The sequence below is a fragment of the Chelonia mydas genome, chromosome 3, assembly GCF_015237465.2.
Source record: "Chelonia mydas isolate rCheMyd1 chromosome 3, rCheMyd1.pri.v2, whole genome shotgun sequence".
Classification (NCBI taxonomy): domain Eukaryota; kingdom Metazoa; phylum Chordata; order Testudines; family Cheloniidae; genus Chelonia; species Chelonia mydas.
Genome location: NC_057851.1, coordinates 65843339 through 65870301, shown reverse-complemented (window position 1 = coordinate 65870301; position 26963 = coordinate 65843339). Strand labels below are relative to the sequence as shown.

General features: G+C 40.0%; 1 protein-coding gene across 4 annotated transcripts in view; it reads left to right on the top strand.

Annotated features, from left to right (window-relative positions):
• RNGTT (RNA guanylyltransferase and 5'-phosphatase) overlaps positions 1-26963 on the top strand; it is a 449575-nt gene that overhangs the window by 318026 nt on the left and 104586 nt on the right. For all 4 annotated transcript variants that reach the window (XM_037894454.2, XM_037894456.2, XM_043542650.1 and 1 more), the window contains one exon: positions 518-618. In XM_037894454.2, coding sequence (XP_037750382.2) covers positions 518-618 — 101 coding nt within the window. The remainder of the gene's footprint in view (positions 1-517; positions 619-26963) is intronic.

Below are 26963 nucleotides of genomic sequence, written 5' to 3'. Positions count from 1 at the left end.
GAAAAAAACAACCCATAACAAAACAGAAAAAACAGTACAGCTAACAGAATCACTGGTCTTAAAATAATCTGAAAAATTTGAGGGTGCAAAAAAGATGTTTCTATCTATATATCCATCTATCTATCTAACATTTTAGATTATTCTTATGCTGTTTCATCTCAGTTTAAAAATTTCCATGTGAAAACATCTTTCTAGGAGAATGTAATCTTTTTATTAGCCAGAAAGACCTGACAAGTATGTTAATTTATATTTTCTTTCTCAGTTCTTTGTCCTGTGCAATTGTTTGAATACAGTGGAATAGCAAATCAGATGTAAAATGAAATGGTGAATACTCTATTTGTTGCATCTAAGTATTGTATTTTGTCATACATTTTGCCAAATACTTCAGTTAAAAGAATATACTTAACTACAACTACCCCAGAAGTAAACAGTCGATAAAGTAGAAAATGCTGAATTTTAACTTAAAAAAAAAAAAACCTAATAAAGCATAATTAAACTGCTCTTTAATTTGCTTTAGAAATACAAGCCTGGTCGATGTGATGATATTTTGAAATGGAAGCCACCCAGTCTGAATTCTGTTGATTTTCGTCTAAAGATAACAAGAATTGGTGGAGAAGGGTATGTAATCTCTTCCCTTCCTTACCCTTTTTAAATATAATCTAAAATATTCACTTGAATGGTCCTTAGCAGCAAAAATTTCTCTGGTATTATTTCTTGATCTTTTCTAGTTTTACCTCTCCTTCTCCCACACACAGAGCCTACTTCACTTTCTGTAGCATTTGTCCATTAGAAGCATAGCCAGTTGTTTCTTTGACTTGTGGTTGGTACTGTACCAAGAAGCTGTACTGCAGATGTATATAATGTAGCTCTTGTCAGTCTTATAACTGAATTTCCCTAATTTGTTATTGTGAAAGAAGACACATTAAATTCAACAGCATCTCTTGTGCTTTTAAAAATTAAATTTGCTGTATGTTAAATTATTATCTATCCACAATTGCACAAATGATGTAACAATGAAGATTTATTCAAGACCTTGCTTTAATGTAGCTCTTTGACTTATTAGTTATTCTTTAATATCCACCAAAAACCCATCAAGGAAGGTAAGGTTTCATAACCCAAGACATTTAAATGTTCTTTAGATTACGTCACATCTACATATTTCTCTGTGTGGTGCATCTGCTGCTTGTAAATTGCATAAATATATTAAGCAAGGGCAGTTCCCATGTGTGATTGTACTGGGGTTTAAGTCATTAAGTTACGTTTTCCATGGAAGAGGTTTTGTTTAAAATCAAGTTAATTGATTTTCAGGTTGTTTAATATTTTAATATCTGGGTCTTATTCCTGCTGACAGTTTGATATAGTTACTTTTAGCTTTTCTCTTCATTCCTCTAGTAACTATGAAGTATGTAGTTTTTGAGTTAATTCATAAATTGCTCATTATTCCAGTGAACAGAATTGAATAATAGTAATAATAGTACATCTAACTCTTTAAAATACTTGCAGGTCTAGTTAATATATAGAGATTGTGGTAGATTGTAAGTGTCTCTCATCCTAAGGACATGGAGAATTATCTGAAAATATATAGAATTACTAACTTGTGGGTATGGCACAAAGCCAAAAAATACCTGTTTGGATTTCAACAGAAGATGTGTATTTAATACTCAATAGAAAAACTGTTACTGTAGGGAATATATTAGAATGTTTGTTTTTAAGTTTAGCTTTTGAGAGGCAGATGTTTCCAGTTTAAAAAAAACAACACATTCTCATGTTCACTTCGCTTTCTTAAAAAAGGATATTGATAGTAATCACATTATAACTGCTCAACTGGACGATTTTCCATAATAAAAATTAAGCTATATTAGCCAAACAAGGTATTTAATTGCAGAGTAGTTTTTTGTGATTTCTGCTGAAGCTTTAAAATCAGTGATGAGCCATGATATCCAAACAAAAAAAGTTCTATCATTTCATTTTAAGTGAAGTATGCATTTGATAAGATGATACTGATTTCACACACAAATAATAAGCAGAGACAAGATGCTGATTATAATTTATTCAATTTGGTAGATTTATGTTGCTATTAGATTAGAAAAGGAAAATGTTATAAACAAGAACAATTTCTAGAAACTTGCCTAGAATCTGTGGAGGTAGGATACTTGACTACATAAATCATTGGTCTGTTCTCATATGGAAAGTCCTACTTTCAAAAACTGAAAACATTTATTATATTCCAGCTACATTATATGTTTGGTGCCCAAAATACAGAAGTGACTTCTAAATTTGTGTGCAAATGGTTACTTGTATGCAGGCTTGGCGGAATTGTAATTGTATTTATTTCTAATTTTGACAGATAATATCAAAGTTATTTTTAATCTTTTTTTTCCCGTTTTTATCTATTTAAATTTTCACAATTGCTGACAATAAATGCTGAGATTCAAGAAGTTAAAGCTTTAGAACCATTAAAACACAAATTGTCAACCTTGCATGTCAAAATATATCAAATAAATATCCTTAAATCAAACTCTCTTAAATTCTCAAGCATCATTTATTTACTTTGCCTGTCTATAAATTTCAATTATCATCGGTGGAAATATTTTTGTCGGTTTGCGTGCGTAGGGTTAAATCGATGTTTACCTATATTTAGTGATAAAAATCTAATCCTTCCAAGCCTACTTTATATATCTTTGCGCCCATATTCCCTGCATAAGCAGATGTTGCATAGCCAGTTCAGACAGCCCCTTTTGAAAATTAAGCTCTAAATATCAAATGCAACGGGTAAATGAACAACTTAGATTACAAACTTAGATATTTTTACCTGGGTTGCTTGATTATTAGCATATAGACACCATATATTTTCAGTGTGTGCTTTACTACATCACATGTATTATTATTATTATATATGTAAAAAGAATCCAGGATTGTCAGACTACGTCACTCTGAAGCATAGAATGTCCATAGAGCCAGTGTGAAGCGAGGAAAACAACTACAAATATGGCTGAGGGCTCTTTTTTTTCAGAATATCATCAGTTCAATCGCTTGGATTTGTGTTCTGTTATCATTCAATTTTTAAATTCAGAGCCATATTGACTTTACAGATTATTCCTGTGCAAAGAATTCTATACTATTGTGATATCAAAGGCAACTCAACCGATCACCATCTTTCTTCTACAGCTAATTTGCATGCAGCAGTTTCATTGGTTGCATGAAGGAGGAGTGTGAACATAAGGTGGTGTGGACATAGAAAATGGATTGTTTGATCCAACTGTCAGACCTGTGCAACAGCACAGGTTTTCAGCTATTAGATCATTTGTGTATTATAGTGCCTAGGAACCTCATTTGTGGGCCAGGACCTCATTGTACTTAGGTGCTGTACAAACACAGAACAAAAAGTCAGTCCCTGCCCAAAAGAGTTTACATTCTGAGTATAGGCAAGTATAAATAAGAGAACAGACTGACAAACAGATGAACAGGAGAGCACAATGAAACAATATTGGTGAGTATGACAGGCTGTGGTCTCCACATACCAGCAGCCTAACTGTTGTTAAAAGTTAACATTTTAATTAAGTTTTTAACATAACTAAACTCACAGGGGCCTACCAAAAGAAATTTTATGAAGTACTGAGTAAAATATTATTTATTGTAATTTTTAAGGAAATATTTATGCTGAATAGTGATCTATAAAATCATAGCCTCTGACCAGTTAATCACAAATAATGTATAAGTAATATGGTGCAATTAATTGGCAGTTGTTAATTTAATTATTCAGTTTATTGCTTGGCAAAACCTTAAGAATGTAGTCCCAGGAACTGTGTAAGGTGGGTCATTTATCTGGCTGGCTGGAAGAAAAGGGCTTGTTCCTCTTATAAGGGCTCCATCTGCAATTGATAGCAGAGGGAGAAGTTTATCTGGATGGGGCAAAGAGGAACAGGAAGTGGCCAGACCAGGTGTGTGTGTATGGGGCAGGAGGCACTGCCATTCCAGATGAACAGAGGAAGGGGATGGAGAGGACAGTATTTATACTTCGGGCAGATCCAGAGAAGCCCTCTCACTAGGATCAGGCAGGCAATACCCATCATGGAATCAGAGTAAAATTGAGTTTCTTCATGATCCACTGTGGACATTATGCTAGTCACCAATTTTTCTTGGGGTCTGGGAAGGAATTTTCCCCTCACTGCCAGATTGGCTGAAGTGTAGTGGACTTTATCACCTTGCTCACAGTGGGTCAAGGACTCGATGGGGGGGCAGGGAAATTAGGTTAAAATTTCGCAACTTAGTAAATAAAAAATGTGGCAGATTCCAGTGTGGGTACTCATTACAAAAGGGATATCAGATAAAACGGATTTGAAGGGGATGTAAAGGGAAAACATCCCTTAAAGAAACTGGGGAAGCGGGATTCAGGGTTCCTAATGTCTTGTATAGTGGGGAATCAATCTCCCTCCCTTTTTAAGACCCCTTAACCCTCATAGGGGAAATTGGTGGGGTCCTAGCAGTGGCCTGGCTGGGAACAGATTGGTAAGGGAGAGAGCTGAAGCCAGCCAAAGAGGTGGAGACCAGGAAATATTGATGAGATGCATTGTACAATTTGTTGCTGAGTATTTCCAGACATTTTAAATGAATAAAGCTGCAGCCTAATTAAACCACATTCATTACCTTGTCTTTCTTCCAGCATGGCTAGTACAGTTGTTTGAAAGGAATAACAGAAATATAAGGATTTTTTAGATGCTGCAGGAGTATCAAAAAGAATCACATACAAGTTTATGCTTTAAAAAGGAGTTTCAGGACTCTGAGCACTGCTATAATAAAATGGCTATGAACAAGCACCTGTTAGATTGAGTTCTAATATAACTAGAAAATCTGTTTCATTAAACTGAATGCCTCGCTGCTAGCAATTCTAAAATTATGGCATTGGGCTTCCTTTTGGTTTGTTCCCAAGCTAGGCTTTCTGAAAAAGCAGGCATTGATGTAACAGTCAACCTGTTAAGGAAAGTGGTTTTTTCCCTTAGGTCAAAAATACTATATACTGGACGGAGGCTTGACAGCTGAGCAATACAGAAGTGATTAGAGAGGTACCCTGAAATTCATCCGTTATTTTATAATACAATTAAGCAGTGATGTTTATGGAATCAGAATTTATGTCCCTATATTGATCTGTCACTGACAAATGGTGAGACAAAGCCGCATTTATCTCAAATAAACATTTGAAAATCCTTTCTGCTCTCCATGGAGAGCTGAATAAATGGATAAATGAAATAGTAAGCTAAGGTTACTGCTCACAATTAGCAAGTCCTCCATTCTACTTTAACTTTTACTTTAAACATGGGCAAATACCTAGATCCCTACCACCTCAGGATGTGATCTTATCAGCGCTCACAACCTAAGCAGTGTTGGTGCAGGTGAAATTATAAGAATACTCAAGTTATTTTAGGAAGTGGTGTTGGCAGTGCTCAATTTGTGCCAGGGCTTGCCGGGGCTGAGCCCCGGCAGATCTGGGCTTGGCGGTTCATAGCCCCCGCACCTCTGGGCTTGCCGTGTCAGTTATGAAAATTTAAAAATTGTTTGAGCCCCAACACCTCTTTCATTACAAATTAAGAACTGTGTGTTGGTGATTCAACCACTATCAGTCTTTTCACTGCAGCAGTACTTATCTAGTGCCCTTAGCATGGGATTACGGGACACTGTGCTGTGGGACCCATAGTCTTTTGGATGGAATATGTAACTGAGATCCTAATTACTTGTAATAATCTTGTGGTAGTTTTCATACAAAAAAAAAAAGGGCGGGGGGGATTGTCTGTGGTGATATCAAATTCCCATTTGTATAATTATTTTCTACCTAGCTAACATTCCTCCTGTGGTTTCACATGTAGTTTCTATCTCTAAATTGTTCTGAGATGGTGGTGTTCTTTATTAAGTAGCTGCTGTGTTCACTCCAGACATAACTGTATTCAGTGATGGATGGTTGGATGATTCTTTTATTCTGTTCAGTCCTTTTCCCATTGAAGTCCATGGGAATTTTGCCATTGAATTAAAAAGGAGCAGGATCAAGCCCATAATTTGTAAAGTATCATCAGGATAAAAGTCTCTATAAAAGTCAAATGTGATTACTACAGCAAGTTGCTGTAAATTACAGGCATTGCTCCACCCCAGTAAAAGGCAGATTTTATAGTTTTTTGTTTTTATGTTACACAGATGCTTGATCCTAAAGTCCCAGTCCAGTTTTAGTTGTATTTAATAATCAGCTGAATGAAAAAAAGTTTTGGTGGAGGGCCTGCATCTCACAAAAGCAAGAAATTCAAACTGGAGATCTCCCCTATTCCATACATTTAAAAGAAGGTTAACTTCACTTGCCACTACTTTGAAATTCCTTCAGATTTCCCCAGGTTGTAGTCTCATAACTTCAGGCTCTTCAGCCTTTGAGTGGTTTCTTGTGTTTTGCCTAAACTATATTGATCCTAATAGCAGTAAAACTTCAGGAACATGAACATACATATCTATTTCATTGCTGAGTGATCTGTTAATCAAAGCACATTAGCAGAAATAAGATATTCGATTGCTGCTCTGCAGCACCCTGGATTTATCACAAATGGAGAAATACTTTAAAAGTCTGAGATAACTTATCCCAAAGAGCCACATTTTAAGAACATTTCTGGAAAAATGAAACAAATATTGAAACGTTTGAAGAATCCTCAGGCATCAGTTTGTCAGTGTCCACAAACTTCTAGGTACATAGTAGTGGCATACCAGAACTGAATCTCAAAACTGTTCAGTCATTTCTCTGTTAGCTCTCCCTTTGTGCAGTTTGCCTGGTGGCTTTCTGAACAGTGTGTGAAAAACAAATGACAGACAAATGTTTGGTCTGATTGGCTCTGAATGGAAGCATCCTAACAGGTGGGACAATCCGTTTTGTCAAACCATTGATACTATTTCAAATCACAGAAGAGCATCAATTTTGTGTGGAACTTTGACATATAGGAAAGGTTCAAAGGAATTTTACCCATCTTCTAAGGGAGAAATAAATTATAAGGTGTAATTTTAAAAAAACATGCTTGGGTATCAGGAAGTCAGGAGTAGTAGTGTGTGTGCTGGGAGTGTAAGAGGCAGAAGACAATGTAACCATGTTGGCCACATACATTCAGAAAAATTGAAACAAAGGGTCAAATGTCAGTAATACAGGGTTGGAGACTGGGAGTTGAAGTGAAATATGTTTCAGGACACCATACACTTGCTATAATCCAATCCTGGACCTTTTTGCTACCAACAAATATATGAAATCATTCTTTGAGCCATAGAGAGCTAGTCACAGACCCCTTTGGTTGGATATAATGTTAGATGATGTGATATACTTTTCCTTTACAGCTAGAGTAATCTGGAACATTTAATGGGGAAAAAGCTCAAGTCATTTTAATTGTCAGAGAATGGACATGAAGACCATGATTTGTCATTTCATATAAATAGTAGTCTCCTTATTTCAGTCATGAGTTGCCCTATAAATCCTACAGACTTGTCTGTGAATACTAGTGCTTCCTTTCCTTCCCAAGCTGAGAAATATTAACCAACCAGTGACTGGAAAAATCATAACACAAAAACTGTTAAACTAACACAATACACTGTGCAGGTTTTTTGTGGCCTTTCCTTCCCCTTTACTTTGTTTATGAACTGTCAGTTTAGGTTGTCAGGTCTTCAAAGACAGGGCCTTTCCATTCCTGGCACTGTGTTCTGTTCTGTACAGGTTCTTATACCACACTAATCACTTTAGTGTCTGAGCTGTATACAAATCATAACAATATCAATTCCACAAGATTATAATTTGTATTATATTAGTACCCAAATATCCCACTCAAGATTGGGGTCCCATTGTCCTGGGGGTCCCCTATGAACATAAAATAAAAGGTAGTCCCTGTCCCAAAGTGCTACAGTACAAACAAGGACAAGATGCAAAAAGTGGGTGTAGAACTCAGTGCGGGAGTGACAGTGATAGGTACACACATTTGCATATATTAGCTAAGTGTAAATGTCAAAGTTTTGTTTTCTAATACATGAAAAAGAAGTGTAAATTGATCCCTAACAAACCATTTGCTTAGACTTATTGAGGCATTTATCACAGGCATCACAGAAGAAGTAGCTCTTAAGAAGGGTTTTGAATGAGGCCAGGGTGTTGGCTGTGCAAAGTGATTCGGAGGGTGCATTATTTGTATGAGGGACAATATGGAAAAAGGCACAAAGGTTCTTGTGATAGAAATGTGCAATGAAGGCTGCCAGCATTGGCATAGTGAAGGAGGAGGGTTACAACACACTCGGGTCAATGTTTATCTGGATGTCACAAGACTCTGCCTCATGGTATTGTCACTATATAGTCTGTATTGCTTGTATCTGGGTATTTAGAATCACGCTCTGACACTTCAGTTCAGTTTAAAAAAATCCACTTTTAAATCTGGACAGCATTTATACTGAACATAATGTTGTACCTTCCACAGTTAATATTCAGCATGCTTTTGGAATGTCTAATGTTGGGTTTAAAAAAAAAAAAAAAGAAATAAAAGCTCAGTCTCAGTGTTTTATGCAGCAAGTGGCAGCCTTGGGCAATCTCCATCTGTCAGATAATTATTCTACTTTAGCTACTCATTTCTCCAGATTTTTAAAAACTTTGCTTCACATCATCCTAAAATTATCTGTATGCTTGCAAAGTGGAATTTAAATCTATTCTTACATGTTCTATAGGCCCTGCTTCCTTCAAACCATGAGGGCCAAGTTCCCTCTTGGCCCACCTCTCTTAAGGTGGACTTTCCGCTTGCTGCAGTGTCAGCTAGCTAAGAGCTAGTTGTTCTGTTAAGGAAAAGTTTGTGCATTTCGCCTGCTTCTCTCCAGACAAGAGGTCATGAGGAGGGATCCCAAATATCATGTCTCTAAAATTAACCCTTTTCTTATGAATTAGTCTATCTTGTTAGATATATTTTGTTCTAAACCCCCTTTTCCAAAAGATATTCCGTAGGTTATGTAGCTTGGATTTAAGGTGAAATATTACTCAAGTGTACCACATTTCAGGAAATTGGAAGTCTTTGCCTTATATTACAGAAACACAGAACTCAAAGTAGAGCTAGTTGAAATTTTTTTCCATTGACTTGTTTTTGATGGAAAATTGGTGGTTTTGGCCGTACGCATTTTTCACAAGAAGTGTCTGCTTTCTGTGGAAACTTTTGATTTGTTTCCTCCATGAGAGTTGTAGTTCAGGTGCCTCCCATCTCCATTCTCTTCTGTGGGCTGGGTTCTCCAACCGGACTGCATCAGCCACGGTGCACGATGGTCAGGGACTCCGAAAATTCACCATGGTGGCTCAGCAAGAAGGGAAACTGTGGTGTGCCTTGGGACATGTAGTCAAACCACGAAGCCCAGGAAAATGGGAACATGAGGCACCTGACCTACAAATCCCATGATGTACTATAATGGTGTTTCAAAATGGAAAATAAAGGCACAATTTTCTGCCAAAAAGTCAACATTTTCCCTGGAAAATGTCAGTGAACAGGTATTTTTTTGGTTTTGTCAAAATTTACTCAGGGAGGAGAATACCCTACGTTCTGACAAGGTGTAAATCAAAGTATCTCAATCATCCAACTTCTATTCAGCTTAAACTGGCCATTAAAATAAAGTGTATATTAAACGGCAGAAGAACCCACCTGAGGAGCCATTTCTTCCTACTGAACAGAAATGCTAGACTTCCTATGAAAAATTCCACTCAGCAGCTATTTAGTCTTCTGTATGCATTCTTAATTGTCTAGCCTTTTAAATGAGGAAATGACATTTTGTAGTATTAAACCTATGTTCATTACAAACACATCAAATTTAGTAGCAGCTTCAACATGCCAAGCTGAGATAGTTTTGTTGGAAAATGAACTCTCATTAAGTGAATGGTCTGCATTTATTTCTACATTTCATTGATCTCTTTGGGGGTGTGAATGTAATAAGGAGCATTTTCAGTCTCTTGCCTTTGGCCTTATATATATGTGTAACCATAAGGTGGAGTGTAACATGATGTGAAATATTTTTTTTAAATCAAGTCTGGATCTGTTTGTTTTCTTTTTTATCAGGTTCATATACAAATATCGCTGTTAAATAATTTTGTGGTAGGCAGTATATATGAAGCCATCTTGAAGACAATTAAAGCAACACAGGTCATGATAGAATAGGGTAATATGTGAAGATAAAAGTTCAAAATAAAGGTAATCATTAAACAAATATCAGATATCACTGTAGGAGGATGAGGCTCTAGTCAGCAGTGTAGGATAGACTTCCTAGGCAGATATTGAAAGATAGCTATCAGCTGCCTCTGTTCATAATTAAGAGTTCTTGTGAGTCCAGCCCAAAGCAGAGTAATGTAGGCATCAGAAAAGTGAGTGCCTTGGATATGTCTGTCCTCTGCTCATACTTTCTGCTAAACAGCAGAACTTTATATAATCTCAAATCACCTGGTACAAGGAAGCAGGAATATTCACATTTGGGAACTGCTGAACAGCTAAAATGTTAAGTGTCTATAAAGAAACCTTTGTTTTGTACTTCAAGCTGCTCTAACTCTTTCAACAGACAAAGACTTAACTGCTATTAGAAGAAGCTAAGACAGGTTTAAATGTCATCTTTGAAGATAATGGGAAGGAGCATTGAAGGGAGGAGAAAGTGGCAAGATTTTATTTGAATTAAAACCTTCCTCATCTTTCTCACCTTCTTATCTCATTTTCACAATGTTCACAACTGCTACATTTAAAAATATTTAAGTTCAATATTTAAATATGTTGATATAAATGTTTAATATGATAGACTGTGATTCTTGTTCTTACCTCCAATTCTTTAGTTTAATTGCTTGGACCCCAGTCTTTCAAAGACTTAGGCCTTGTCTACACTACAAAATTAAATAGACTTAAGTTATGTCAACATACAGCCACTGCTGTAATTAAACTGCTGTTGCATGTGCACACTACACTCCTTGTGTCGCTGATGCACATCCACAGTGGCAGTGCTTGCATTGATGCAGAGAGCAATGCACTGTGGCTAGTTATCCCACTGTGCAACTCTCTACCATCTAGTGCCAAGAGTTTTGGGAAGGGGTTGCAATGTCTCATGAGTGCAAACGGGTCACATGGGGTGGCTGGGAACATGAGTTCAGCATTCCATGATGCAGTTTTCTTTATTCCATCATTCAATGGGCATCCTATTACATTTCATGCCACTTTTCCAAAGCCCCGCTACTTTGTGCATCTGCCATCTTTGTGAGAAGCATGGATCCTGCACTGCTCTTCAGTATTTCATTGAGCAATATGTACACAACAAGCTCAATCTTGCAGTATTTTCTGAGCTGTGAGTCTGATGATGATGCCTTGGGTGTCTGCCTTGCTGTGCGCCATGGAAAGAAACAATTCAAGATTGCTGTTGGCATTCACGGAGGAGTTGCACAAGGCAGACTGATGGTTCTGGGCCCGAGAAACAAGCACAGACTGGTGGGATCGCAATGTTATGCAGGAATGGGATGACAAGCAGCGGCTGCAGAACTTTTGGATGCACAAGGCCACATTCATGGAACTGTGCAGTGCTCATCAGAGTCCGTTGGCGCAGCAACACCAAAATGAGAGCTGCACTCACAGTGGAGAAGCAAGTGATTGCTTTGTGGAAGCTTGCAATGCCAGATTGCTATCGATCAGTCGGGAATCAGTTTGGAGTTGGTAAATCAAGTGTGCAGGGCCATTAATCACCTCCTGCTATGAAGGCTTGTGACTCTGGGCAATGTGCAGGACATAGTGGATGGTTTGCAGTAATGGAGTTCCTGAACTGCAATGTGGCAATAGATGGCATACATATCCCTATTTTGGCACCAGACCACCTTGCAACAGAGTACATACACAGAAAAGGCTACTTTTCTATGGTGGTGCAAGTGCTTGTGGATCATGGGGTCATTTCACTGACATCAGCAAGGGCTGGTCAGGAAAGGTGTATGAACACGCATCTTTAGGAACACATGCCTGTACAGAAAGATGGAAACAGAGAATTTCTTTCCAGACCAAAGGATTACCCCTGGGGGATGTTAAAATGCTAACAGTGATCCAGGGAGACCCTGCCTACCCCTTACTCCTGTGGCTCATGAAGCTGTACACCAGCCATCTCGACAGCATGGAGCACTTCAACAGCAGGCTCAGCAGGTGCAGAATGATTGTTGAATGTGCCTCGGGCTGTTTGAAGGGCCACTAGTACTGTCTACTCAAGAGATTAGACCTAGATGAAGAAAATATCCCCATGGTCATAGATGCCTGCTGTGCGCTTCATATCTGTGAAGCAAAGGGGGAGAAGTTTCCGCAGGGGTGGAGCATAGAGGTGGATTTGGCTGTCTGCTGATTTTGAACAGCTACATACCAGGACAATAAGAAGGGCTCAATGGGGGGCTGTTCAGCTCAGGGAAACTTTGAAGGAGCATTTTAACAATGAGCCACAGTAATGTGTATTGCTGTAGTGTACTGTGCCAGGCATTGTTTTTTGATTTTTTTTTTTTTTGCACCATGCCCTGAACCTTGTAATGAGTGATGTATGCATGCTACTATAACAATGCAAATAAAGCTGTTGCTGTTTATCTTTATATTTTGGCCACAGTCACTGTATGTTGGAGACTAATAAAGATTAATTAAGTTTCCAGAAATATACTTTTATTCCACACCCATGCAAACATACCTATTTAAAGCTGAAATAAACTTCATTCATACAGGTAAAAGTATCGTTAAAGGGTAAGGAACAGGAATTCACTAATACATACACCAACATAGTTGCGCACAGCTGGGTGTATGTGTGACTGGCATTGTGTGTACTCTCCCATGAGGTTCAGTGCCTGGGATATTGCTGTGGCCCTGGAAGATGCGTGAAATGAGTTGGGAGAATGTATGGAGGTCCCAGAATGCAGTTCTCTATTGGCTAAAGGGAAGACGAACCCGGATGTGCTCAGCCTGAAGTTCAGTAAGGGACTGCAGCATGTCTGTTTGCTCCCAAAGCAGCACTATCATCTTTTGCTGCCCGTTTCTCGCGTCCTCACTGTCCCTCTGGATTTTGTCATTTATCAGGACCCTCCAAGCGCTCTGCTTGCAATCCAAAGTGCCAGAGGCTTTCAGGACAGTCTGGCACATGTCTTCCCTTGTCCTCCTCTTTCTCTTGCCTATCTGGCTGAGCTGCTCCACCAGTGTGGGTGGAGAGACCCTCAAGGGTCTCTTTTGCAACTGCTAAAAAAAAAAATGGACAGAGGTACTATTGTGAGTGTATTCACTCCCCTTGATCCACACAAGTTACAAGCACAACATTCTCACTTCCCCTTGAAATTTATAGAGCATAGCAACAGTCCCAGCCATGCTGAGTATGGTCTGTGGAGAGGAGGTGAGTCGGTATAATAGGTGGAGAGGTAGCACTCAGGCATCAGTACAAGTGGATAGGGCAATTGAACTGAATACTGGCAAAGTTTTCCACAAGCAGTGGTGATTTTAGCTGATATCTCACTCATGAGGGTAACCGAGGCTGAAAGTAAACCGCTCCAGCACACCTCTGGATGCACACCGGGTCTGTATGCTGCTAGCCTTTGTGCTGCAATGGTGCCTGCTGACATAATTGCTGACTGGCATGGGAAAGCATCCTACCACAGGAAAAAAATAAGGCAGTCCTCCCAAGAAACCTTTGGCAGAGGATTGCAGATTACCTCCAGGGAAGTTTCCTATAGATCTATAGGGAGGATTCACAGGACATCCCAGTGCATATAAACAAACTGTTCTGCAGTGCCCCCTCTGCCTAACTGTAAGGGGAATGAGAAGCAGATAGCAACTGTACCTCCATTGGTTATTTCCTCTACCTCCACTACCTCTTCTAGCCTGATTTAAAAAGTAGTATATCAGAAGATATGTCCCTGACTGCTCAGGAGTCAAAAACAGGTCCTGGCTCGCCACACCACCATATCCCCGGTCACCTGTCCCCCATACTCCTCCTCTTCCTCCTCCAGCATCTTGTCCTCAGGGTTCATTGCAGTGCCTGTGACTCCCCCGAAGTATTAACGGGGTGCTTGGTGGTGGGGGTGGGGTCACCACCAAGCATGGCATGCAGCTCCTTGTAGAAGCAGCACATCTGCATCTTTGAACCAGAATGACTGTCTGCCTCCCTTGCCTTCTGGTACACCTGCCACAGTTCCTTGATTTTCATGCAGCACTGCTGCATGTCCCTATCTTAGCCCTTCTCCGCCATGCCCCAAGCAATCTGGCCATAGATATTGAAGTTCCTATAGCTCTATCAGAGCTGCACCTGAACAGCCTCCTCTCCCCACAGACTCAGGAGATCCACCACCTCTGGTGTACTCCAGGCTGGAGCACTTTTCCCGCATGGAGCCTGCATGGTCAGCTGCTACGTTAGCTCTCCATGCCAAGCAAATATGAAATGGAATTTCAAAAAATTCCTGGGGCTTTAAAAGAGGAGAGGTGTGTTCCGGTGTACCTGGCCTCCAGACAGCAGAGTTTTTCTTAAAAGGTGACCAGAGCGGTCACAGTGGGGCATTGTAGGACACCACCTGGAGTCCATTAAAGTCAACGTTAGCAATGCAGTGTCTATACTGACACTGCATCACCCTAAGTATGTCAGCCTCAGCGCTATGCCTCTTGCCAAGGTGGATTTATTAGGTCAGCATAGTGGGCGAGTTAAAGCGGTAGGAGGAACGATGTAGTGTAGTCACCTACACAATAACTTGGCATAACCTGACAAAATTGACCTAACTCTGTAGTGTAGACCAGGCCTTACACATGCATTTAACTATCTACTGAGAATAGTTACAGTGTCATCCTTGCCCCCAAAGTCTTATAAGATGAATATTAAACAAGGAGCAGGGAAGTTACATAGTATAAAGCCTATTTACTACTTTTTGTTTCTTCACTCTTACCTGTTTGCATTTTTTACTTGTCTATTTTCTGTCTTAAGAGTTTTAAGCTTTGCCCGTCTTTGTTTGTTTTAGTGTGTTCATGTGTACATCCCTCAGTGAACAAAGATGTAACATATATATGCCTCATTCACACCCTTGAGTTGAATTTGAACAGTATCTCATCTATGTGAGTGGTGGCTTTTTGAAAGTTTTAGGGTTTCTAGCAACTATTCACAACATGAATCTGAGGTCCAACATGGATGAACATAGGACAAGGCTGGACATGTGAGAAATCATTTGCTTTTAGCCTACCTATTGAAATTAATAGGTGGTGATTACTTCTAGAACCCACAAAACGGGGTTAAGTGAATACCATCACTGCAGCCTTTCCAATCAAAATGTGCCAAGTTGATTTCAGAGGCTCTGTATATTAATTGTTTGCCCATGGAATTGGCCTATATGTACCTCAAAGGTACCTGTATGTACCTTTGTACCAACCCTCAAATAACTGCCTGGAAGCTGGATTTAGCCCATATTATCATAGCCCTCTCCATGTGGGTATCTGGTAATAGTGACCAGATCTACTTCTGTTACCAGGGAGGAGACATGTTTCACACATAAGATTGTTAGGGCCTCAAACAACAGACCTAGTTTGAATGAAAGTGTGCAGTTGTATGGAGTATAAATAAAGTTCTAATTTATAAAGCTTTACAATGTTGATTTTCTCTGTTCTGCTTTCATGTTAATTTCACAAAGCTAGTTATGTTCTAATTTTTATCTGTGCATTTTAATATATTTTGTACTTTCTTGCTGTGCATAATTCATATAAACAAGTGAAGCAAACAGCTGTATTTACATACTGATATGATACTATCTGAACTCATATTAGACACATATTTTACAAATCTTATCTGGATGCTTTTTAGACATTTTAAAAATTTTAGACTTTTAAAAAATAATACATTTTAATCTTGATTTTATTTGCTCTCCCCTCACAGTTTTGCAATATCTGGATATTTCTCAGGCTCCTTAATTAGCCTTCAGTTGTATTTTCAAATTTTGGTTCAGTCCATTTGGTTATAGAAGACTATAAGGTGCCAATTAAAAACAGCTTGTATTTAATATAATGAGGAGACTGACACTGGTCCTGGCTGGATGCTCCAGAGGCTTGCAAAATACATAATAAAGGCACAGACTAATTTAAATAAAGAAAATGCTTGTCCCTTTTCCCCCTGAAGTCTTGAGGGACATATGGGCTACTCTGAGTTATTGAAGCTGAGTTGCAGCTGATGCTTATGGTCATATTCTTTTGAACTAGTATAAGTTAGCCTTTGTAAATTATAAAAATGCCCTAACGTATCGGTCATGTAACTGTTAAAGCTCATTTTTTCCATACCATTCCTGTTTTGATTCAAACTGGATGAAATCTATATTTGAATACTCAGTAAAATGTTTTACTGAAATAAATCTAAAAAGTTGTGCAATAACTAATACTCATCTCTCATCAATTTAGTCTTGTTCAGACAAGGAATATTTTTGTGAATATGCCATAAATAACATCTTAAATTTCCAATTTTTTTTCCTATTTTAGTTTACCTGAGTACCACTTAGTTTTACAAGTTCATGCATTTCCTTTTTGTGTTAGCTAACAAATATTTTAACTTTTAAAATATTTTCTTATTACAAATTTGTGCTTTTTAAATGTACATTCATGACAGATCCACAGAAGGGAAAACACTCATAAATATTTTGTACTCTTGATCTTTATTTTAGCAGTACAGAACATTTCTTTGATGTCTTTTAAAGTTAAAATAATATGTATACTTATAAAACCTCAATTGACCTCCTATGCTGATGTGTCTGGAAAAAAAGTTTAAACTGGGGGAGAGAGTTGATTTTGTCACAGGGGAAAATTTAGACAGACAGAGCCACGAAAGAGAAGACATTTATAAATATTTTGTATTCCTCATCTCTGTTTTGTTCCAAACATTTCATTATTCAATTTTCTGATAACACCAGACCCACAAATCATATAAGTAGAGATAAAAGTACTAAGTCATAAATATATTTAAAGATAAAATAGTTCATGACAGCCAGTCATAACCTGAAGAGTACAATTCAGTTTGCTTTGATACCACCAAATGCACTTAAATTGTTTTGGAAGAACAGAAGCCCAGCTTCCCATGGCTGACTGAATTCTCAAATTCTAGAGAATCAGCATGCCATATCAAGAAATAAATGAATCTGCTCTGGATTGCTTGTATTTCTGCTGTAGCAAAATCATCTATATGATATGCATATAACTAAAATGTTCCAAATTGTGTTTAAACTTGTGGAGATTTAGTGGAGAATCCATCTTTTCCAGTTTAACTGGCAGTATGTTTACCTTAAATCCTCAAGGACATTAGAAACGGTCCTGGATTTTATGGTAAGAGAGAATCAAGCTCACGCCTTCGCATGATGAATTATTTGAATTCAGTGACAGGAATCAGATTCTCCTTAAGAAAGGACCATCCTAGTTGTCATTTTCCTTGAGATATTGACCCTGTTAGATATAAACAACCTAATAAGAATAAGATTACAATGGAAATCTACCAAATTATATTCTTCTGAAATTGTTTTAAGGAATGTGTAAAATTCTATACTTGCATTCTATGCTACATTACTTAAGTTTTGGTTACCAATATAAGCATTTGGACTGATTAAGGGGTAGCGACAAATGTAGTTGTTGTGATAAATAGGGCAACTTCCTACCATATCTATGGGAGACCATATTGTATTAAGTGTATGAATAGTTTATTTCAGAGTAGCAGCCGTGTTAGTCTGTATTCACAAAAAGAAAAGGAGTACTAGTGGCACCTTAGAGACTAACCAATTTATTTTATGCTCAAATAAATTGGTTAGTCTCTAAGGTGAATGGTTTATGTATCATTGTGGGTCAGGGATTGTATATGCTCCAAGTGGGAAGGTTGCCACAGCTCCTCCAGGAAGTGAAAACAGTGGGGGATGATTAAGGCAAATCACTCAGAGAGTGACTCTTCCAGAGAGGTACCACCTCCATGGGAAGCTTGCATATTCTGGTTCATTCTGCATTTTTCAGAGACCAACAGACAAAGAAAGGACTTTTGGATAATAGCTGAGCTTCAGCTCACTCAAGCCCTTTGTTCTGGATCCTGATCTAAAGATTGATATGAACTTGTAGCCACTGGGAAAACCCAATTGTGGGGTCTGAAGGACTAATACTTGCCAAAGCCCTATATTGAAGTTCAGGGTGACCTCTGGTAAGCTGCTTAGTATATGTGGTTCTTTTATTTTTATATGCTTTCATGGTCTCATAGACGCCAAGGCCAGAAGGAACCATTGTGATCATCTAGTCTGATCATCTGTATAACACAAGACATAGGACTTCCCCAAAATAATTCCTAGAGCAGGGGGGGCCAACCTGTAGCTCTGGAAGTTAATATGCTGCTCCTTGTATAAGCACCGACTCTGGGGCTGGAGCTACAGGCGCCAACTTTTTAATGTACCGGGGAGGCGGGGGGAAGCTCACTGCTCAACTCCTGGCTCTGTCACAAGCCCTGCCCCCACTCCACTTCTTCCCACCCCCTCCCCTGAGCCTGCTGTGCCCTCTCTCCTCCCCCCCACCCCCCACAAGCCTCCTGCACACCACAAAACAGCTGATCAGGAGGGAGGGGGATGTGCTGATTGGCGGGGCTGCGGTGGGTGGGAGGTGCGGGGGGAGGGAGGAGCTGATGAGGGGCTGCTGACATATTACTGTGGCTCTTCAGCAATGTGCATTGGTAAATTCTAGCTCCTTCTCAGGCTCAGGATGGCCACCCCTGTCCTAGAGTGTATCTTTTAGAAAAACATCCAATCTTGCTTTTAAAATTGTCAGTGATAGAAACTCCAGCAGGACTTTTGTTAAGTTGTTCGAATGGTTAATTACCCTTACTGTCAAAAATGTATGCCTTATTTCCTTTCTGAATTTGTCTAGCTTCAATTTCTGGCCATTGGATTGTGTTATACCTTTCTATGCTAGATTGACGAGCCCATTATTAAATATTTGTTCACCATTCAGATACTTACAGACTGTAATCAAGTCACCCCTTAACCTTCTCTTAGTTAAACTAAATAGATTGATCTCTTTGAGTTTATCACTATAAGGTATATTTTCTAAATCATTCTTGTGGCTCTTCTCTGAACCCTCTCCAATTTATCAACATTCTTCTTGAATTGTGGGCACTGGAACTGGATGCAGCATTCCAGCTGCATTTGTACCAGTGCCAAATATAGGGTAAAATAACTTCTCTACTCCTCTTTGAGATTCCCTTGTGTACGCATCCCAGGATCGCATTAGCTCTTTTGTTCACAGCATCACAGTGGGAGCTGCTGATCAGCTGGTTATCCACGATGACTCCCAAATCTTTTTCAGAGTTCCAGCTTCCCACGATAGAGTTCCCCCATCCTGTAAGTATGGCCTACACTCTTTGTTCTTAGATGTATACATTTACGCATATTAAAGCACATATTGTTTGCTTGCATCCAGCTTATCAAACAATCCAGATTGCTCTGAATCAGTGATCTGTCCTCTTCGTTATTTACCAATTCCCCATTTTTTGTGTCATTTGCAAACTTTATCCGGGATGACCTTATGTTTTCTTTCAGGTAATGAATAAAATTGTTAAATAGCATAGGGCCAAGAACTGATGCCTACAGGACCACATTAGAAACACACCCACTTGACGACGATTCTTGGATTACAGTTACATTCTGAGACCTATCAGTTAGTCAGTTTTTAATTCATATAATGTGTGCTGGGCTAATTTTATATCTTTCTAGTTTTTTTAATCAAAATGTCATGTGATACCAAGTCAATTGCCTGACAGGATTTTAAGTATATTATGTCAACACTATTACCTTTTATCAACCAAAATTGTAACCTTATCAAAAAAAAGATATCAAGTTAGTTTGACAGGATCTATTTTCCATAAACCCATGTTGATTTGCATTAATTAGATTACTCTCCCTTAGTTCTTGATTAATTGAGTCCCATATCAGCTGCTCCATTATCTTGCCTGGCATTGGTGTACGGCTGACAGGCCTATAATTATCCAGGTCATCCCAATTACCCTTTTTAAAAATTAGGACCACATTAGCTTTCTTCCAGTCTTCTAGAACTTCCTCAGTGCTCCAGGACTTATTGAAAATCAACATTAATGGTCCAGCATTCTCTATAATGCTTTTACCTTAACAATAAATGTGTTCGCTTAGAAGGAGCGGTGTGGTAACTTGTAACTGCTGGCAACACCTACCCCTCAGAGAGAAAGAAAAGCAAAGGGACTGGCTTTTTAGGCAGACTGTCTTGCTGTGGATATCACAGTGTAGATGAGGAAGCTGTGCAGCCTTAAAAACGCTGGTCAGAAGGGAGTGAGATGTGGGTTTCTGCTCAGAAGAAGCAATGGCTGGGAGCCAGAAACCTTAAGTGGATTCCCTCGAGGGACCACAGAGTGGGAAATACAGGTGCAGTTACTCTGAAACTGTGACAATAGTATGGTGTCCTAATTTTGACATGCATTTTTAACATTGTACTTTAAAGTCTCTTTTGTGGTGTTGAAATGTGAAAAATATCTTACTTAATTTTTAAATGTTTATCTTTCTTTCCTCAGAGTATACCTAATATACTAAATACCATCACTGTAGAAACAAAGCATTCTGTTTTTTATAAGAATTACCACCTGTGGTGATTAATTAAAAAAATTGTATAGTGCATTATTTCAGTTTTGTAAAATTGTCAGCATTTTCAGGAACTGGGATCTTGCCAGGCAGTATGTGCAAGATTTAGCTATCAATGACTTTTTTTAAAGATGTTACATTAAGGATTTAGGATTAAGGCTGCGTATCTGTTGCAAAAGTCACAAAAGTCACAGATTCCGTGACTTTCTGAGACCTCCATGCATTTTGCAATGATCAGCGTGGCTGATGCCAGGGCAGGTGGCCCTGCAGTCATCCGCACTGGCCACTGCTGGAGCAGCCCCGCATCCAGCCGCACCAGTCACTGCTCAGTGACCTCTGAGCAGTGGTTCGGGTGCGGCTGGAGCAGTGGCCCTGGGGACAGCTGCACCAGCCTCTGCTTGGCGGCCCCAGCTCCCCTCAGGGCCCCCAGAGAAGCAGCCCCGTGGGGGCCCTCAAAGTCACCCCAGCTAAGATTTAGTCACAGGTATTTATAATAAAGGTCATGGACAGGTCACAGACTGTGAATTTTTGCTTGTGACCTGTCCGTGACTTTAACTAAAAATATACGTGACTAAATCGGAGCTTTACTTAGGATCACTCTTTTTTGGTGGCGGGGGGGGATGTCACATAACTTAGGCTTTGATTCTTCTTCAAGTAGATGCAGCTGTGTATTCTACTTAGGTGTGTATGTTCCCAGTGCACTGGAGCCAGAGAATTTTGACTAGCAGCACCGGTAGAGGGGTGGTGCTCACGGCTTGTGGCCATAGCCCCTCCCCTGACTAAATGAGGCTTTGTCGTCCTTACCCCCCCTCAGTTCCTTCTTACCATCCATGCCTGGAGTCAGAGCTCTGTGTGGTTCTTAACTTCACAATATCTCACATGTTTTAGTCTTTTTCTTTCTGCATATAGTTAGTAGTACCCTTAGTGTTAGTTAGATTTAGTATTAGTTGCATATACTTAAGTATTCCCCTGTGGTTCCCTCACCAGGCTTTAAACCTTGTCTGTTGTGTGGGGGAACAAGGCCCACATCAAGGAGCGGTGTGTGATTTGTAGATCGTTCATGAAACAGACTCAGGGATCTTCACTTAAAGCAGCACCTGCTTGAACCGCCATGTGGCCTGCTTTGGCACCGAGGCCCCTCATCAGATCGGAGGTCGCCCTCGGGTTCTGAGAGTGCTGCTGCTTCATGTCCTGGAGCTGGTACCTCTCAGAAGAGATGGAGGAGCCTGTCGAGTGTGCTGGTGAAAAGATTTCAAAAGACTAATTGAGACCATTCCATGGTCTCGTGGGGACTCTTCTGCCTCCTCTACAAAGAGTGTGGACCAGCAGGGTGCAAGTACCAGTACATTGAATGGCATGGGTGCCCCTAACTCCTCCCCAGACTGCATGGGGAGGTTAGAGACCCCAGCAATGCCAACTCTCGTTCCAGCCCTGGTGCATCCATTGAGTCTGGTATGGATGAGGGCGATGCCAGCTCTGGTTGTTTCCATGCCGGTAGCATACCAGGCGGCTACGCACCTCTTCTGCCTTTCTGTCCTGACCTCTCCCTTGGTACAGGACATTGCCAGTTCTACATTGTTTATGGCCCCATTGGCTGGATGAGCCGCTTAGGGTCTGTCAGCACCACACCCAGATGTTCCCCTTCCACAATCTGTGGAAGCAGATCTGGTACTGGCTCAGTGCAAGGGACTCCTCGGCACTGGGAAACTCTTTGGTACTGTTGCATTCGGCACTGCCAGTGTTACTGTGGCGGCTCTTACCATCCTCCACTTGGGCAATGTCAGCTGGTTCAGTACCACCGCTGACTTCGGGGTCGATGCCACTCCCAGAACCGGCAACAGCGGAGGTATGTTCGGTGCCAACAGTAGGGTTTCCACCATTGGTGCCAGTCTCTCCTTCATTTTCAGCAACAGATAAATCAGACCGATTACTTACCCCTCAGTACTGGCTCCACCTTTATTCTGAGAAACCTGAGGATCCTCAGTGTCGAGGTCAGTGATTTCCACCTCCTGCTCTCCTCGCTCGACCCACATTGGGGACCATTTGTGAAGTACCATCTACATCAGGATTGGCACTTGTCTCGCAGTTGAGATGGGGGCCCCTGGCTAATTGCTTACTGACCACCAATGCTGTATACTTATGTCCAGTGGCCTCTTTAAAATCCATTGGGCTCTCCTTGGTCATGGAAGTTGCACTTCTCAGCTCACTGGCAGATTGGTGATGGAGACCCCAGATCAACCTGAGATTCAGGTATCAGTGAGCCTTCCCCATGCAGAGCCTATGGAGCTACCCCTTCCAGATCCACCAGTCCAGAAGAGGGAGCAAACCTTAGCTCAGATAACTGCCTCTTTTTTGTCCCTGGGTGATTCAGCAGTGCCTGGCTCTTCCTCTCCTTCAATATCTGAGGATTTCAAGGCCTATCAGGACCTTGTCTAGTGCATGGCTGCTTCCCTGGGCATTCAGACAGGGTTTCTGTAGGAGAACACCCACAAGTTAGTGGATACCCTGCAGCCATCTGCTGCTGGGAGAGTAGCCCTTCCTATTGATGATACATTCCTAGAGCCTGCAAAGTGTGTCATGCTGTTCTCAGATTAAAAATAAAATAAAATAAACCTGTTTACTCTTACAAGCTGGAAAACAGAATACTTTGTTTTAGAATGTAATTCCCGTTTGTTTTCACATATGGACACTCAAACCTTCTTTCACCAGCCTTTTTATTATTAAAAATAACCCCTACATATTTCCTTTTTTAAATCAGATTTTCTTGTATGTTCTTAGTTCTAGAAGATGCACATCTTCATGCCTGTCTTATTCAATCACACTTGTCCTCTCCCTGCTTGTTCTCTTTCCCCACATACCATGCTTAAGGATTCTCTTTACGTAGCAATGTTGTTTTTGCCAGATGCCTTATTGGTGTTGCATCTGTACTCTATTTGCTGTATAATTTAATGATGCAATATTTTCCACCAGTGGCTCATTGCCAGAAAAAGTGATAAGACATTTAACCAATAAAGAAATAAACCGTGATGTGGTGCTATGCTTCAGAATTTTATTAAAGCTAGGATTCTCATTGTACACTGATCCAGACAGCCTGCCCAGGGCAGTACATATACCTGGAGGTTTTTGTTTTTTTAAATTTGTGATGCTACAGAACACACATGATTTTTTTTCCCCCTGTGGCAGCTCTAGTGCTTATGAAAAGTTAAAGGTATTCTGTGTGTATGCTTATTGTTGGATTTCCTGTGGTCTGTGGAAGCTGGCAATAGGAAGAAAGTTTGTTTTAACTTTGTAACTGTTCTAATGAAATGGGCTAGTTCATGTTCCTCAAAGAGTGTGAATAGCTTGTTATACATAAAGCTTATCAAATAGGCTATTTTCCCCAAGCAATCTTGTGATGGCTGTTGTTTAAAAGATCCTCAGATTGAATGTGTATGAATTATATTTAGGTTATATTAGGATGTTAAAAATGATCAGTGCAGTGCCATCCTTTAATGCCTCATGAGAAAAAAGCTTTCCTGTTAAGTACGAAAATATCAAAAGAGACTTTAAAATATTGAGTAGTTTTTGTGTAATTATAAGGGAGGAAGTGTCATCTATTGGGTACAGCAGAGGGCTTGAAATTGGGATCTGGGTCCATTATTGATTTCTCCTGCCCAGTGACTTACTATGTGACTTTGAATGAGTCTCTTCTTCACTTTGCACCTCATTTTGCCCGTCTGCAAATACCAATGAATAATATTTAAATACTTGGGATGAACTGTAAATGAATCTGTTGGAATGACTGGCAAGGGACTCAGTCTACCTTAATCTCAGTCATTCAAGAGGAGTGGTTTGAGGGCCCAGGGAATTAAACGGAATTACAAGAGGGACACATGAAACTGTGTTCTCACACAGACTTGAGCATGCATTTCTTAGGCAGTTCTTGAACTGAGAAAAGATTCAAAGGTGATGTCAATACAGTAGGATGGTTTTGAGAATGAACTTTCTTAGTTATATTTAATAATTTTCTTTCTTGCTACAATAATTACACCTGTCTTATAAAACAGGCTAAAGGGAATCTATTTTTGTATAATTCTGTTTTCTTTCATTATCTCATATTTTTGTTTTGCAAATAGTGTGTAATGTAAGAGGGTTTTTTTTCTGCATTGTATTTCAGGGTTTATGACCTCATATTTTTAGGAGGCACACATCACCAAAGTAGTGCACTGCACACCATGTGGCTATGGTTGTATATTAAATGGAGCAACCAGGGAAAGTATTTGACACACAGAGTCCAAATTATAGCAAAATCCCTCTATAGTTTTAAAACAATCTAGGGAGACTGTATTATATGGGTGACCTTTAGAGCTTAACACTGTTACATAACGTATGTCTACACAGCAAAAGCTGTGCTTGGGCTAGCCTAGCCGAGCTATCTTGAATCCATTTAGCATGAATAACAGCAATGAAAGTGAAGCATGGGCTTCAGTGGAAGATAGTGAGCCAAGTACATGTCGAAGGTCCGTGCTGGGCTTATGCTACTTGTACTGTTTTCTTTCCACTGCTATTTGTTACTTGCACTGTCTGGCTTTAAGCTAGTTCAGGTAGGCTAGTCCGTGCACAGCTTTTGCTGTGTAGACATACCCATTAGATGGAGGTTGTGAGCAAAGGTGCTGCTGAGGCATCTGTGAGACCTGTCTGAGAAAATAGTGAAGTAGTATAAAAGAAGAATATAAATTTCTACTACTCAAGACTTGTTCCAGAAAGCCATATAACCACAATCAGAATATCTGTATGAATTCTGGGAGGATTTTTGTACTCTATTTTACTTGAGCCTTTCTCTATCTTTTTAATCCTAATTATTTGTGTAAAAAAGAGTGCCCTTTAAAAACACATTAACTGGAAAAATAAGAAAAATGGTTGATCTAACAAGTCAACAGAAAATGCAGTATAACAAATTCATTGGAATAACTTATTTACCATTCATATAAATTATATGAAATATTGCCTTTATTGATGGTAAAGTAGGAAGCAAAGCTGCAAAACGCTATAGATTCAAGACCCCAGAAAACTAGCAGCAAGATCACATTAGGTACCAGGATTAGTTATGCTTTTACCATGAAGTTCAGTTACTGAGTGCACGGGCTGAAATTGTGAACAAACAGCATCAGTCGCCCCATAACCTCAGCTGTACAGAACACAACGCCATCCACAGCCTCAGAAACAACTCTGACATTATAAACAAAAGGGCTGACAAAGGACGTGCTGTAGTCATCATGAACAGGATGAATTATGAACAGGAGGTTGCCAGGCAACTCTCCAGCACCACATTCTACAGGCCACTATCCTCTGATCCCACTGAAGAGTACCAAAAGAAACTCCCCCATCTGCTTAAGAAACTCCCTACTACATCACAGGAACAAATCTACACAGACACACACCTAGAGCCCCGACCAGGGGTTTTCTGTCTGCTACCCAAGGTCCATAAACCTGGAAATCCTGGACGCCCCATCATCTCAGGCATTGGCACTCTTACAGCAGGATTATCTGGCTATTTGGACTCTCTCCTCAGACCCTACGCTACCAGCACTCCGTGCTATCTTTGAGACACCACCGACTTCCTGAGGAACCTACAGTGCATTGGTGATCTTCCTGTAAACACCATCCTGGCCACCATGGATGTAGAAGCTCTTTACACCAATATTCCACGAGGATGGACCACAAGCTGTCAGGAACAGTATCCCTGATGAGGCCATGGCACATCTGGTGGCTGAGCTTTGTGACTTTGTGCTCACCCACACCCATTTCAGATTTGGGGACAATTTATACCTTCAAGTCAGCGGCACTGCTAGGGGTACCCGCATGGCCCCACAGTATGCCAACATTTTTATGGCTGACTTAGAACAACACTTCCTCAGCTCTTGTCCCCTAGCGCCCCTCCTCTACTTGCGCTACATTGATGACATCTTCATCATATGGACCCACGGGAAGGAGACCCTTGAAGAATTCCATCTGGATTTCAACAATTTCCACCTCACCATCAACCTCAGCCTGGACCAGTCCACACAAGAGATCCACTTCCTGGACACTACAGTGCAAAGAAGTGATGGTCACATAAACATCACCCTATACAGAAAACCTACTGACCGCTATGCTTACCTACGTGCCTCCAGCTTCCATCCACGACACATCACAAGATCCATTGTCTACAGCCAAGCCCTAAGATACAACCGCATTTGCTCCAATCCCTCAGACAGAGACAATCACCTAAAAGATCTCTATCAAGCATTCTTAAAACTACAATACCCACCTGGGGAAGTGAGGAAACAGATTGACAGAGTGAGAGGGA